At 42.1% G+C, this 12,945-nt stretch overlaps 1 protein-coding gene across 2 annotated transcripts in view; it reads left to right on the top strand.

The window, feature by feature from the left end:
* LOC126481638 (protein tramtrack, alpha isoform) overlaps positions 1–12,945 on the top strand; it is a 307,056-nt gene that overhangs the window by 60,406 nt on the left and 233,705 nt on the right. For both annotated transcript variants that reach the window (XM_050105536.1, XM_050105537.1), the window contains exon 3: positions 5,615–5,755. In XM_050105536.1, coding sequence (XP_049961493.1) covers positions 5,615–5,755 — 141 coding nt within the window. The remainder of the gene's footprint in view (positions 1–5,614; positions 5,756–12,945) is intronic.

Genomic DNA, 12,945 nt, shown 5'->3' with positions numbered 1-12,945 from the left:
ATGGAATGGCATAACAGTATGTGCAACAAACTTCTTGTCATTAAGGAGACTACGAATGTGTGGAAGTCTTCCATGCGGACCTCCTGCAGGGAATCAGTTGCCCTCTGCCAGCTCCAAATTGGCCACACTTGGGCAACCCACGATTACCCTTGTGCCGTGACGACCCGCCTCAGTGTCGGTCAGCGCCGGGTTGACAGTGGTGCACTGTTCCACTTTGACTGCCCAGCAACGAAATCTTGGGTTACCAGACTCATTGCCGCTCATTTTATCTGACAACGCCTCACTGGCTGATTTAGTTCTATGCTTTATTTGTGAGAGTGGATTTTATCATTTGATCTAAGTTTTAGCTCATGACTTTTGTCCCTCTGTGTCCTCCACCCTAGTGCTTTTAGGGTGGAGGTTTTAATGTGTTGCAGAGTGGGCTGGCTTTGCCTTTTTATTCTCATGGTTGGCCAGCTACTGTAATCTGCTTCCTTGTTTTACTCTCTTCTGTTTCTAGCATCTCTCTGTTTTCTTGTCCTCTTTTGTTCCTTTTGGTGTTCATTGCCTTTCCTTCGTTCTTGTGGTTTCTCCTTTCTTTCCGTTTTGTGTTAAATGTCTCATCTGTTTTATTCTCACACTTATGGCATTGTTTTATTAGGAACAAGGGACTGATGACCTTGTAGTTTGGTCCCTTCCCCCTCTTTTAAACCAACCAATCAACCAACATTTCGCAATACAAACATGAAAAATCTTTATTAAAATAGATTAAAAATTACTCATGTGCTGAAAATACAGCATCAAAAAAGCATAAAAATGAAGTGAGCATCTATGGCATTGTCAGCCTTTGTCACATAGACCATTTGTATATAAAGTATAAAATAAATAATCACATTATGAGAGCACCTCCTAAAACACGTAGATAAATGCAGTGCTCTTAACTGATTTTACAGTTACATAAAAGACAGGATAAGAACCCCTGAAACTAAATTTGGGCATAGTGCCCGTGCCAGTAATGTTCATGTACTGGTCGGAACTGGTGGTTATCGGCTCCAATATATTTACGCAATTTCCAAGGACTACATTTAAGACGTGCAGGCTTCCTGATACAAAACCTGTTCCAGCATTGATAAATAAACTCTTAGGTGTTAATCAAGGTAATGTGAAATGAGGACAGTCAGACTTTATTTGCGATGGTAAAGAACATAAACATCTCAGTAAGCTAGAAAATACATTCAAATGCTACACTGCCATGAAAACGTATACAGTAACACAGCATAGTTACAAAAATTCCCAAGCTGTTCGTCAGCACACAACATAATATCTCTTGTATTGTATTACTTGAAGGATGGGATCTGAAGTGTGAGGCTCATGGGGGCATCACGCCACAAAGCATGCCATAAGGTGTGATGCCTGCATGAGCTCCATACTTCACATGTTGTCTTTTTAAGTTACACAATACTTGACATACTACACAGAATCCAGAAAACATTGTAACATCAAACTTGTTGTATATATCTTCATGACCATGTAGCATTTGAATGTATTTTCTAGTGCTTTTTACTGCTGTTAATAGTATCCAATTGTCTTTGTCTTCCCATTACTGGAAAGTTAATATGTACGCAGGGAATTGTTTTGTGTCAGGATGTCAGAGTGAGTCGTAACCCCTTAACCTAACATTTTTTCTTTTCAAATTATATTGCAAAAAAAAACATTTTTAGTAGTGAAAAATGTCCTTTAATGAATGACATTACATGTAGATATATAAAGACAGCTTTTAAAGCTCAAAATAATTAGTTACAAAGTTCTGAAGCTCGCCAGTAATAAAATCCTGAGTATACTTCTGCACTCGACTTCAACTAAATTGTTGTGAAATTTGAAGTTATTTTTTAGTTACCATGTAGGTATGAAGTCTAACCATGTATTTCACAATGGTTTCCTGTGAACATAAATCTTGGAGGAGCTTGGTGCAGCACAGTGGATGTACTTATCTCATACCACTAAACTGACTAAACGTCGTGTCTCTGTCTCTAACGAAGTAACATCACATTCTTTATTTTCTGAGCCACTAAATTCAATGTTAAACTCAGGACCACTGTAGCCATCCTGTTTTGAAAGCATTGCCCAAAACAGCAATATAGGAGAGAGTCTGAAAGCTCGTGTTTTGTTGTTGAGTATGCAAAGCAGCACACAGTAAAGATGATACCTAATGGCAGTTACCTCAACCAAAATGCAACAGCCAGGCTACAAATGTAGTACCAGATGCTCTCCAATGGCTGAACATTTAACTGTCAGTGCTGAAATTGATGTTAAGCGGGTCTTTATTTTCGTTTTTCGTTGAGTTTCCAAAATGTACTTGGAATTTTAAGTTTCTGTGAAAATAATAAAAACGAAATAACTCTCAAGTTTTAAGTTAAGTGGAAATAGTGCAAATAAATTGGTGTCAATTCCTGCCCGTTTCGACCAGTACAGTTTTTATTATTGACATCACCAGGAAGCACAAATTTAATCTCGTGGCTTTTTATCTGGTTTGTCATATAATGATAAAATTAGTTAAGAGTGTGTTTTATAATGTGCTCTCATAACATGATTATATATTTTATACTTTATACAGATAGACACTGGACTCGCAATCGGAAGGACGACGGTTCAATCCCGTGTCCGGCCATCCTGATTTAGGTTTTCCGTGATTTCCCTAAATCGCTCCAGGCAAATGCCAGGATGGTTCCTTTCAAAGGGCACGGCCGACTTCCTTCCCCATCCTTCCCTAATCCGATGAGACCGATGACCTCGCTGTCTGGTCTACGTCCCCGAAACAACCAACCAACCTTTATACAGATTGTGTATGAGACAAAGGCTGGCATGAGCCATATAGGCTCAAGTCATAATTATGCTTTTTATTAATGTTGATTACTACTTTGTTTTCAACATGTGAGTAATTTTTAGTCTATTTTAACTTGGATTTTTTATGCCAGTACTGTGAAATAAGTGTATTTTTGTCAGTAGTGTGTTTAACATTGACGTATATGTTGTTTTCAGCCGTAATTACTCGACAGTGACCAAAGGGACGAATTTGATATAGTGGAAATTGTAGTAAGTGTGGAGTCAGTGGTGAATATGAAGTAATTTAAAAAATCCACACTTAAATTAATGATCTGTAAGAGAAGTTGGTATGCAACAGTGACAGTGGCATGAACATGTGGCGCTGGGGTGAATGGCAGTGACTCCCCACGGAAAGGTAGACAGCATGAGTATCTTAATAAACCCATTGTTCCTGGACTGCTATACTGCACTACCCACTGCAAAGATGGCAGTGGCTAGCTAGAGCCCCACAGTGTGTGACAACCCACTGCTGTGACAGTGCATGGCCTCCCAGGCGCCAAATATGTTTTTCTTTTCTTTGACTCAGCTTGTGGCTCATGTTCAGCAAGAAAGTTGAGAGACAACTTTGTGTAGCTGACTAGCCCCTCACAGCCTCCATTAATAAATTCTACCCGAAGAGATAAGGTACAGTATTCACCGGCCAATGTAAATGGCCATGTGGATATGCTCCCCTCATCTGCAACCAGTTGCTCATAGGACAGGCGAGTGGATAGGCAGGGTGCAAGGATTGGATCGTGACATTTAGATAAATGGTTAAGAGGAATTTGGAAAAAAGAGACTTCGGTTTTTTGGTGAAACAAGGTAAATTGAGTAGGGACTAAAGTGCCTCAATTAAGTGACAGAACACAGTAACCAGACTTCATTAGGAGACAGAATTTCTTGGAACTATGAGTGGGAATGAACCAAATACACTTAGGAAATGACTGTTTGGTCAAGATTAGTAAATCATGGAGAGTTCTTGGCTCAATTGGATTCACAGTAGTGTGGAACCCTGTCATAAAAAGTGCCACATCCCTCCTGATGTATTATTTGGTAAAACTATGCATTTAGCATATGATATTCAGGATAGTGGTGATGTTCTATTTGATAAATATTCCTATTGTTATTGAGGAAAACAAATGCAATGATTAGGAAGTGATCTATCTCCAATAACTTCATCTTCACTTGGGCAATAAACAAATTTTCTTTACTTTCCTTAGCAAGTAGTTTCTAAAGTCGTATTGGCTTGTGATTTATATTAAGAAAATACAATAATTCATATGAAATGACACAGTTCTTGAAACAGCCATGGAAATTTACATTCATGAGCAACTTAATTAGACAAACATTCATATTAACATTTAATACCTCTTTTCACTTTTGATGGTGTTAACACTGCATGGACTCCTTGAAACACTGGAATAGTTGGGGAGCCATCATGATTTGTGACTGCCCAGCTGCTGCTCAAATCTAATGTGTGCAAAACTGACTTGTTGGCAGATATGCTCAGTAGCATCAAGGCTGGATGGTCTGACAGGCCTCACCAGCATCCTCAAGTTAGTAGAATGTTCCTCAAACCATTCTTGCTTGGTTTCAGAGCTACAGGTGGTGCTTTGTCTTCTTGAAATTATGTGATGCCTGAAGAGTGCTGTAGACAGACAAATGGATGCACATGGTTGGGTGATGGGTTCCTGTGTTGTTGGCTGCTAAGAGACAATGGCAGACATATTGGGCTCCATTTCATTCCATGCTCCACCACGTGCCTGAGTGATACTCAGTTGTAAAGTGAGATGCATCACCTTCTGTAGTTCTCTGTTTACTCATACCATGTCGTCAACATGTACAACAACTTGTCTATCCAGGCAACTTACTTCCATGATTTAAGCTGCCAAGGGCAGTGTTCCTGGGCCCTTGCCAGTCTCTGTGGTTTGTGGCATGTGGTGATCAGGAGTTCACTTGTGGCATGGTGGTTTCTGTACCCCTCAGCAAACTAGTGGTTCTGAGTGATATGGGTGGTCACCAGCTGTTATTGTCCCACAATGAATTGATGAGTGATATTTGGTGCAGTATGGTTTATCTACCTGTAGATACAATCCAGAATGACCTACAGCAACCTGATTAGTAAGTATATTTTTGCCCATGCTACTTGATACTGGCAGCAGCAGCTTTTTCCGAATCAAGCTGCTCACAGTAAACTCATGATTGTGGCACATAAGCCCATTGCCTGCACAATCTTAAAGATGGAGTGTTCCGAATGTGAGGACCCGCCATCTGGTTGCAGCCAAATGTGCTGATTAGCATCTCGTGCACTTGTGATAGACAAGGTCTGATTTCAACCCAGTCATGTGACATCCTGGACTCTTCCCTTCTGCCATGGTGATGAGAGTAAACCTCCCCAAGACACAGAAACTACTCCAATTCAGTTGCTCATGAGATTAAATACATATTTGTTGAGTTACGTTGTGAAGTAAATATTATTTAATTTGAGAATTACAGACTTTTAAGACACATTTAGCAATGGTATTTGTAAGTTTAATATTTTTTGACATCTGATGAGACCTTCTGATGAGAAGTGTTTTTTGTGAGGCTGAAGGATTACTTTTGTGTTGTGGAAGCTCATTTCTACTTTCTATTACCAGCTGAACTTCTTTTGTGGGTGTGAAACTGTAATAATAAAAATTGGGGATTTAAAAGTTCCTCCTCTTAACACTTGTTTATACTTCACATATCTTTTCGGATGCTTTAGTTATCTGATGCTTTTGTCTTCACACAGATGCTGTTTACAATGAATCCATGCCAGCACCCAATTGTTATTCTGAAAGATGTTAAATATGATGACTTGAAAATAATGGTAGATTTTATGTACTATGGCGAAGTCAACATCTCGCATGAACAGTTGCCAGCAATTTTGAAGGTGAGTGTCTTATATAGTTTTAAAACAAAGTTTAATGTTTTTTTAACAAGAAGATTAAAAATGGAAAAACAAATATTTCTTGTTAATGTCTTTTTTTAACCAAGTGATTCCAAACATTTAACAAATTGCACACTGTAGATATATTAATTGTTTATGATAGTTATCTCGGATATACTAATTGTTTATGATGGTTACCTTGGTCTTGGGAAAGGAGGGAGTGGGGGTTGATGTGAGTAATAGGACAAAACAGGAAAATTCTTTCATTTTCCACATTTCCATCTTTGATTGTCTCGTATATTTCTCAGTACAGTGACAAAATTTCCAGTCCAGGTTTTCTCATCTTTACCCATTAGGTCAAATTTTAGCTTTTTGCAGAAAGCAGTTTGGTAAACTCTTTTGTGACAAATATTGTGGGAGATACCTTTTGTTAAGAAAATATTTGTTCTTTCTTGTGCAAAACTGCTATCAGTGTGTAGGTCAAGTTCTACATAAATATTTAGGGAGTTGCTGTGCTATATGAAATTGTTGCTGAAGTCACTTAGTGTGATAACTGTCTGCAAGTGGAATATGAACAAAATGATATGCCCAAGGAAACTTTCTTAATTGATTTCATAGAACCTGGGGAAACCAGTATTAAGCATTAACTAACATCCCCCCCCCCCCCCCCCCCCCCCCCCCAAGGGGTTCACAGTTCTTTTGTGAGTTTGTGCATGGCGCACACACACAGAGCCCTGAGCTATTGCAGCCCATTCTTCCTTCCCAGCCTGAATTTCCTTCAGTGTGCTCCTTCACCACTGACCCCTCCTTCCCCACTCTCGGTGTACTGATTTGTATAAACCTGGCTACCCACCTGGTTCGTAGTATTCCTTGCAATTTTGTTCCTCTTGTCTGTCTTCTTTCATCCTTTTTGGCGTTTTTGGTCCCCCCTTGGGGTTTGACTTCCACTTCTAAATTTTCTGTCTTTAGTGTGAACCATTTGGAGAAGAACTCCCACCCTAGTCTTTATGGCATGGATTCCTCTCTCCCCTCCCCTCCCCCCCCCCCTTACTTCCCTGTCATAGCCCCACTCTGGCCCACTAGGTCACCAGCATGTGTAGCCAGTCCATGTGGTGAGGCTGTTACGTGCCCATCTGGCTGAGTCCCTGGCAACACAGTGGTCACACTGCTGATACCTGAGCTGTTGCCTCCCCATGTATGCTAAGGAGTGCTTGCTTGTCATCCTGGAGCATCAAAAGTCCTGTCAATGGCCACCGTTCCAGATGGAATGGGTGGGTGGCTCCCGCGGGGAGAGCCCCTGGTTGTAATGGATGGTATCAGGCTGGATGCTTGGCGCATAAAAGCATAAAGCTGCAAAAATCTGGCTATTCCTAAATGACCATCTGCTCAAGTGTTCAAGGATCATTGGATGCTGCTTTATGGGAACCGGAAGCCTGCCTTTCTATAGTAACATCCTGGGAGGAGGGCCAGGCTCACCATCTTAGGATGAAACACTTTCCCTGCTACGTGGTCTGTACTAGTACATTAACTGCCACAAAGCCATTGCTTTTTGCGGAGAATATTGAGGACAAGTTTGGCAAAGTGGAGTCTCTCAGTAAGGTGCAGTCGGGCTCCGTGTTGATCAAAGCTGCTTCTGCCACCCAATATGCAGCTCTTCGAGCTTGTGGTCGTCTTGGCGATGTCCTGGTGTCCATTACTTGTCATCAGTCTTTGAAAATGGTCCAGGGAGTGATTTTTCATGAACTCTGGACTAGTCTGGAGCAATGCAGTGTTAATTTTATTTGACGTGTGCAGAAGAGTCTTAAGACAAACACACTGATGCCAAGACCTTGACTTGATTTTGATTTGATTTTATCAGGGAAGCAAAAACATCGGTCAAGCCCACTGCTGCCCGAATTGAAACAGAATGTATTGTGCGGTATCGTTCCCTGTGTCTCTAGTAAAGCCAACCAATGCCTCTGAACAGTGCGAGGAGATCCTTTACCAGTGCTTTACTAGACACAATTTCTTCAGGTCTGGTTGATTCGAATATTCTGTGACTTTTAATCTCCAATGCCTCGCATTTGAAATTCAAATGTGATGCGGTTTCCTTGCCCACACCAATCATCCTGCATTTGGGGTCTTCTTCTATTATCCCCATTGTATGTAGGTGTTTTTTTGATATTCCCATGGCCTGTCAATAGTCCAACAATGAGTTTCATTTCTTTCCTGTTCAGGCCCAGGATTGAGATACTTCTCTTAGAACATGGCTTCAGCATCAATACCTTGCCTTTTTTGTGCTTTTGGATCTCAGCCCAATATTCTACATGCTGTCTTCTTGTCCACTCTCGTAGTTTTATTTTGATTGTTGCCTTGGCGATTGTCAGTACAGGTTCCAGTCCAATAAAAGGTGTCACAGCTCCTATCCAGGTGAACCTATTGGCTTGCTCATTATCACTAATCCCTGAGTGACCAGGTACCCATAATAGGGTTACCCTATTGTTTTCCCCTAACTCCACAAGGACTTTGTGGCATTCTGCCACAATCTTTGATCTTGTTGCAGAGGCTGCCAGTGCTTTCAGGGCTGCTTGGCTGCCTGAATAAATGAAAATTCTATGACCTCTGTAGCACCTCCATAAATTCTTATCCACGCACACCCTGATACCAGATATTCCTGCTTGAAACACAGTGCCCATAGTCCCTAGAGAGATTGAACTTTCTAGCCTTTGCTACACTCCTTATACCCCAGCCCCAACACCTTGGTCTGTTTTCGAACCATAAGTGAACCAGACTATGTCCCCAGTACGATGTCAAATTTTCTTCTCCCAGAGATTTCTTCTTCCAGTTACTACGTTGAAAGGCTAGTTGAAGCAGCTGGGAGTTATTATATAGTTGGCGGGCATTTCTCCAACCATACCTATGTCTACTCACTCAGTATTTTAGTGTGAGATCCTGGATACCCCAGTGATTGCCAGTGTGCTCCATCTGCTGCCTCCATCTTTACCCACAGGTTTAATGGGGACATGTCCAGCATGGTTCCCATCCCAGCAGTGGGTGCTGCTAATTCTGCCTGTAATGGCTAAGCAGGCCAATCTCAGCATCTTAGCATGCTAATTAGCAGCTACCCGCTATTCTACCTTTTTCCACCACACTGTAGCCCCATAAGTGATCATAGGTTAACTACTGTGGTATATATCCAGTACATACTCTTGAGCTTAATCACCGGGTTTTACCACAAGCTCTCCTGGTACTCATTAGAGTACCTTTCGCATAGGAACAGGTGCTCCTTATGTGAGGGTTCCATGATAGTTTCTCATTCAGGATTACCCCTAGATATTTCACTATCCCCTTCACTGGTAGTGTTTCATCGAGAAGCTTGAGATTCTGATATGTGTGTCGGATCTGCTTCCTCGTAAATAGTACTACAACAGTATTCTTAGGACTGACCCTTAGATCCTCTTTCCTGCACCAATTTTGCACAATGTTCAATGCTCCTTGTGCCATAACTCCGACTGTACTTGAAAATTTGCAAATATCGTCTGCGTATCTCTGGCAAAAGTACTGTCTAAAGTTTAATTCTACAATGAGTTCATTCACCACAAGGTTCGACAGTGGAGGGGCCATGACTCCTTCTTGTGGATAGGACAGCCTCTGGTCGTGTTGATTACCATTTTTTCTTGCATCGTGGTGGCTTCTACCTTTCTACCACTAAGAATGGCTCCAATCCACCTGCAAATTGTGGTCTCCAAGCCATGCACCTCTGCTGCTGTAACCATCGATTCAAAGGTCGTGTTGGTAAAAGCTCCTTCGATGACCAAGAAGATGCAGAGGGCTACTTCCTGAAAGTGTAGTGCTTTCTCCACTTTCCGAACAAGTTGGTGAAGTGCAGTTTCACCCAATTTTCCTGGCTGTTATGCATGTTGGTTAATGTGTAGAGGGACCATAGTTAATCTCCTCTTCCTAACATGCATGTTGACCAGTTTTTCTAATGTTTTAAGAAGAAAGGAGGACAGACTGATTGTTCTCATATCCATGGCCCTGGTATGATCAATTCTCCCTGGCTTTGGAATGAAGACAACCATCACTGCCCTCCAGACAGTAGAAATGATTCCTGCTGCTCGGCTATCCGTAAGTAACCTACACAGGGATCTTATTAAATTCACTCCTGCTTGTTGCAGGAGCGCTGGAAAAATTCCATCTGGGCCAGTTGACTTGAACGGTTTGAATGTTCCCAGCGCTCAATGGATTCATCTATGGTCCACACAGTCTCCGACAGATTCCCAGTTCTCCCTTCGAATATCTGAAAACCAATATCTCCCAGGTTACCTTGCCCTGGTCTGTGTTGTATGTCAGGACATTGAGGAAAATGAGTCTTGAGGAGTAATTCCAGTGTTGTATATTTCCTCTTTCCTTAAAGTTCCTCCTGGATTAATTGGTATCCTAGTGAGGATTTTGTGAAGTCTGGCGTGAACAGCCATAACCTCTATCTCCTCACAGAATACCTTCCAGGATGCCTGCTTTGCTTGCTTAATTGCAAGATTGTATTTAACAAGGGCCTCCCTATATTCTACCCATTGTCCTTTCCTTCTTGCGAGGTTAAAAGTCTTTGTACCTGTTCCCTCTGTGATACCAGGTTGTTGTCCCACCAAGATTCATTCCTATTCGTGCACTTCTTTGTGATTGAGCAGTTGTCGTGGTATGAGGTCATGATGGCAGAGGTCACTGCCTCTGCTACCTCCTCAAACTCTGCTTCCGAAGCTGTTTCACAGAGGAAGACCGCACTGCAGTTCCTTCTCTAAATCCTCGCATGAGCGAAAAAATGGCTGACATCGAAATAAGTGTCCAAGGAATAGAAAAGCAACTGAAATCACTCAACAGAGGAAAGTCCACTGGACCTGATGGGATACCAATTCGATTCTACACAGAGTACGCGAAAGAACTTGCCCCCTTCTAACAGCCATCTACCACAAGTCTCTAGAGGAACGGGGGGTTCCAAATGATTGAAAAAGAGCACAGATAGTTCCAGTTTTCAAGAAGGGTTGTCGAGCAGATGCGCAAAACTATAGGCCTATATCTCTGACATCGATCTGTTGTAGAATCTTAGAACATGTTTTTTGCTCACGTATCATGTCATTTCTGGAAACGCAGAATCTACTCTGTAGGAATCATGGGTTCCGTAAACAGCGATTGTATGAGACCCAACTAGCTTTATTTGTTCATGAGACCCAGAAAATATTAAATACAGGCTCCCAGGTAGATGCCATTTTCCTTGACTTCCGGAAGGCGTTCAATACAGTTTCTCACTGTCGCCTGATAAACAAAGTAAGAGCCTACGGCATATCAGACCAGCTGTGTGGCTGGATTGAAGAGTTTTTAGCAAACAGAACACAGCATGTTGTTCTCAATGGAGAGACGTCTACAGATCTTAAAGTAACCTCTGTTGTGCCACAGGAGAGTGTTATGGGACCATTCCTTTTCACAGTATATATAAACTACCTAGTAGATAGTGTCAGAAGTTCCAAGCGCCTTTTCGCGGATGATGCTGTAGTATACGGAGAAGTTGCAGCGTTAGAAAATTGTAGCGAAATGCAGGAAGATCTGCAGCGGATAGGCACTTGGTGCAGGGAGTGGCAACTGACCCTTAACATAGACAAATGTAATGTATTGCGAATACATAGAAAGAAGGATCGTTTATTGTATGATTATATGATAGCAGAACAAACACTGGTAGCAGTTACTTCTGTAAAATATCTGGGAGTATGCGTACGGAACGATTTGAAGTGGAATGATCATATAAAATTAATTGTTGGTAAGGCGGGTGCCAGGTTGAGATTCATTGGGAGAGTTCTTAGAAAATATAGTCCATCAACAAAGGAGGGTGGCTTACAAAACACTTGTTTGACCTATACTTGAATATTGCTCAACAGTGTGGGATCTGTATCAGCTCGGGTTGACAGAGGAGATAGAGAAGATCCAAGGAAGAGTGGCGCGTTTCGTCACAGGGTTATTTGGTAAGCGTGATAGCGTTACGGAGATGTTTAGCAATCTCAAGTGGCAGACTCTGCAAGAGAGGTGCTCTGCATCGCGGTGTAGCTTGCTGTCCAGGTTTCGAGAGGGTGCGTTTCTGGATGAGGTATCGAGTATATTGCTTCCCCTTACTTATACCTCCTGAGGAAATCATGAATGTAAAATTATAGAGATTTGAGCGTGCACGGAGGCTTGCCGGCAGTCGTTCTTCTCGCGAACCATACGCAACTGGAACAGGAAAGGGAGGTAATGACAGTGGCACGTAAAGTGCCCTCCGCCACACACTGTTGGGTGTCTTGCGGTGTATAAATGTAGATGTAGATGTACTGGTTTCCTTATCGAAGTACTGACTTCTGATAGGCTTGAGTTAAGGTCTCTCCTAATCACCTCCTAGTCCATTTTTCTGGGATTCCTATAGGACATGATCTGTCTAATGCCCATTTCAACCTCGAACTTAATATACATGTGATCTGATGAGGATGGCTCTAAAGCTACGTGCCATTGTTTTATATAACTACCCATCAAAGTGGAACCGAAGGTTATGTCAATTACCTCTTCCCTTCTTATATTTCTAAATGTAGTTTCCTTGCCCTATTGAGGATCTCTAAGGTATTAACTAGAAGAAATTCTAGAAGGTTCTCACATCTACTGTTGGTGTTGGTGCTGCCCCACACTAAGTTGTGGGCCATAGCATTGCATCCAACCTGTTCTGTTGCTCTGTTGTGCACAGGCTTCCATCAGTCTCCTCACCTCCTCAGGAGGAGGAGTACTGTCCTCGTAAGGAAGGTATGCCATTACAAACTCCCTCGTGATACCTTCCTCACGTTGTCACATCCTGATGGCCACTAAATCCCTGGAACAAAAGTCCGCCATGGGCATGAAGGGGATTCCATTTTTTGCATAAATGCACGTTCTGGAGTTTCTTATATTTCTAGCATAAACCAGCTTACATCCTTTGCCGTTGAGGCTCGATACAACCCCTTTATATAAGTAGGATTCCTGAATGAGGGCCACATCCACTTCGTGTCTTTCCAGAAGATGACTCGGGGCAGTGGTGGCCCCTTTACTGTGTTGCAGATTTATCTGCAGCACGTTTAGTCTCCATCTTGCCACCATTGTCACTTCTGATGTCTTTGTTTACCCTGATGGCAACCTGCGAGAACCGCAAGATAGTCTCAGGTCCTGTT

Source organism: Schistocerca serialis, chromosome 5 (assembly GCF_023864345.2).
Source record: "Schistocerca serialis cubense isolate TAMUIC-IGC-003099 chromosome 5, iqSchSeri2.2, whole genome shotgun sequence".
Classification (NCBI taxonomy): Eukaryota; Metazoa; Arthropoda; class Insecta; order Orthoptera; family Acrididae; genus Schistocerca; species Schistocerca serialis.
This window is presented reverse-complemented; position numbering and strand designations above follow the sequence as displayed.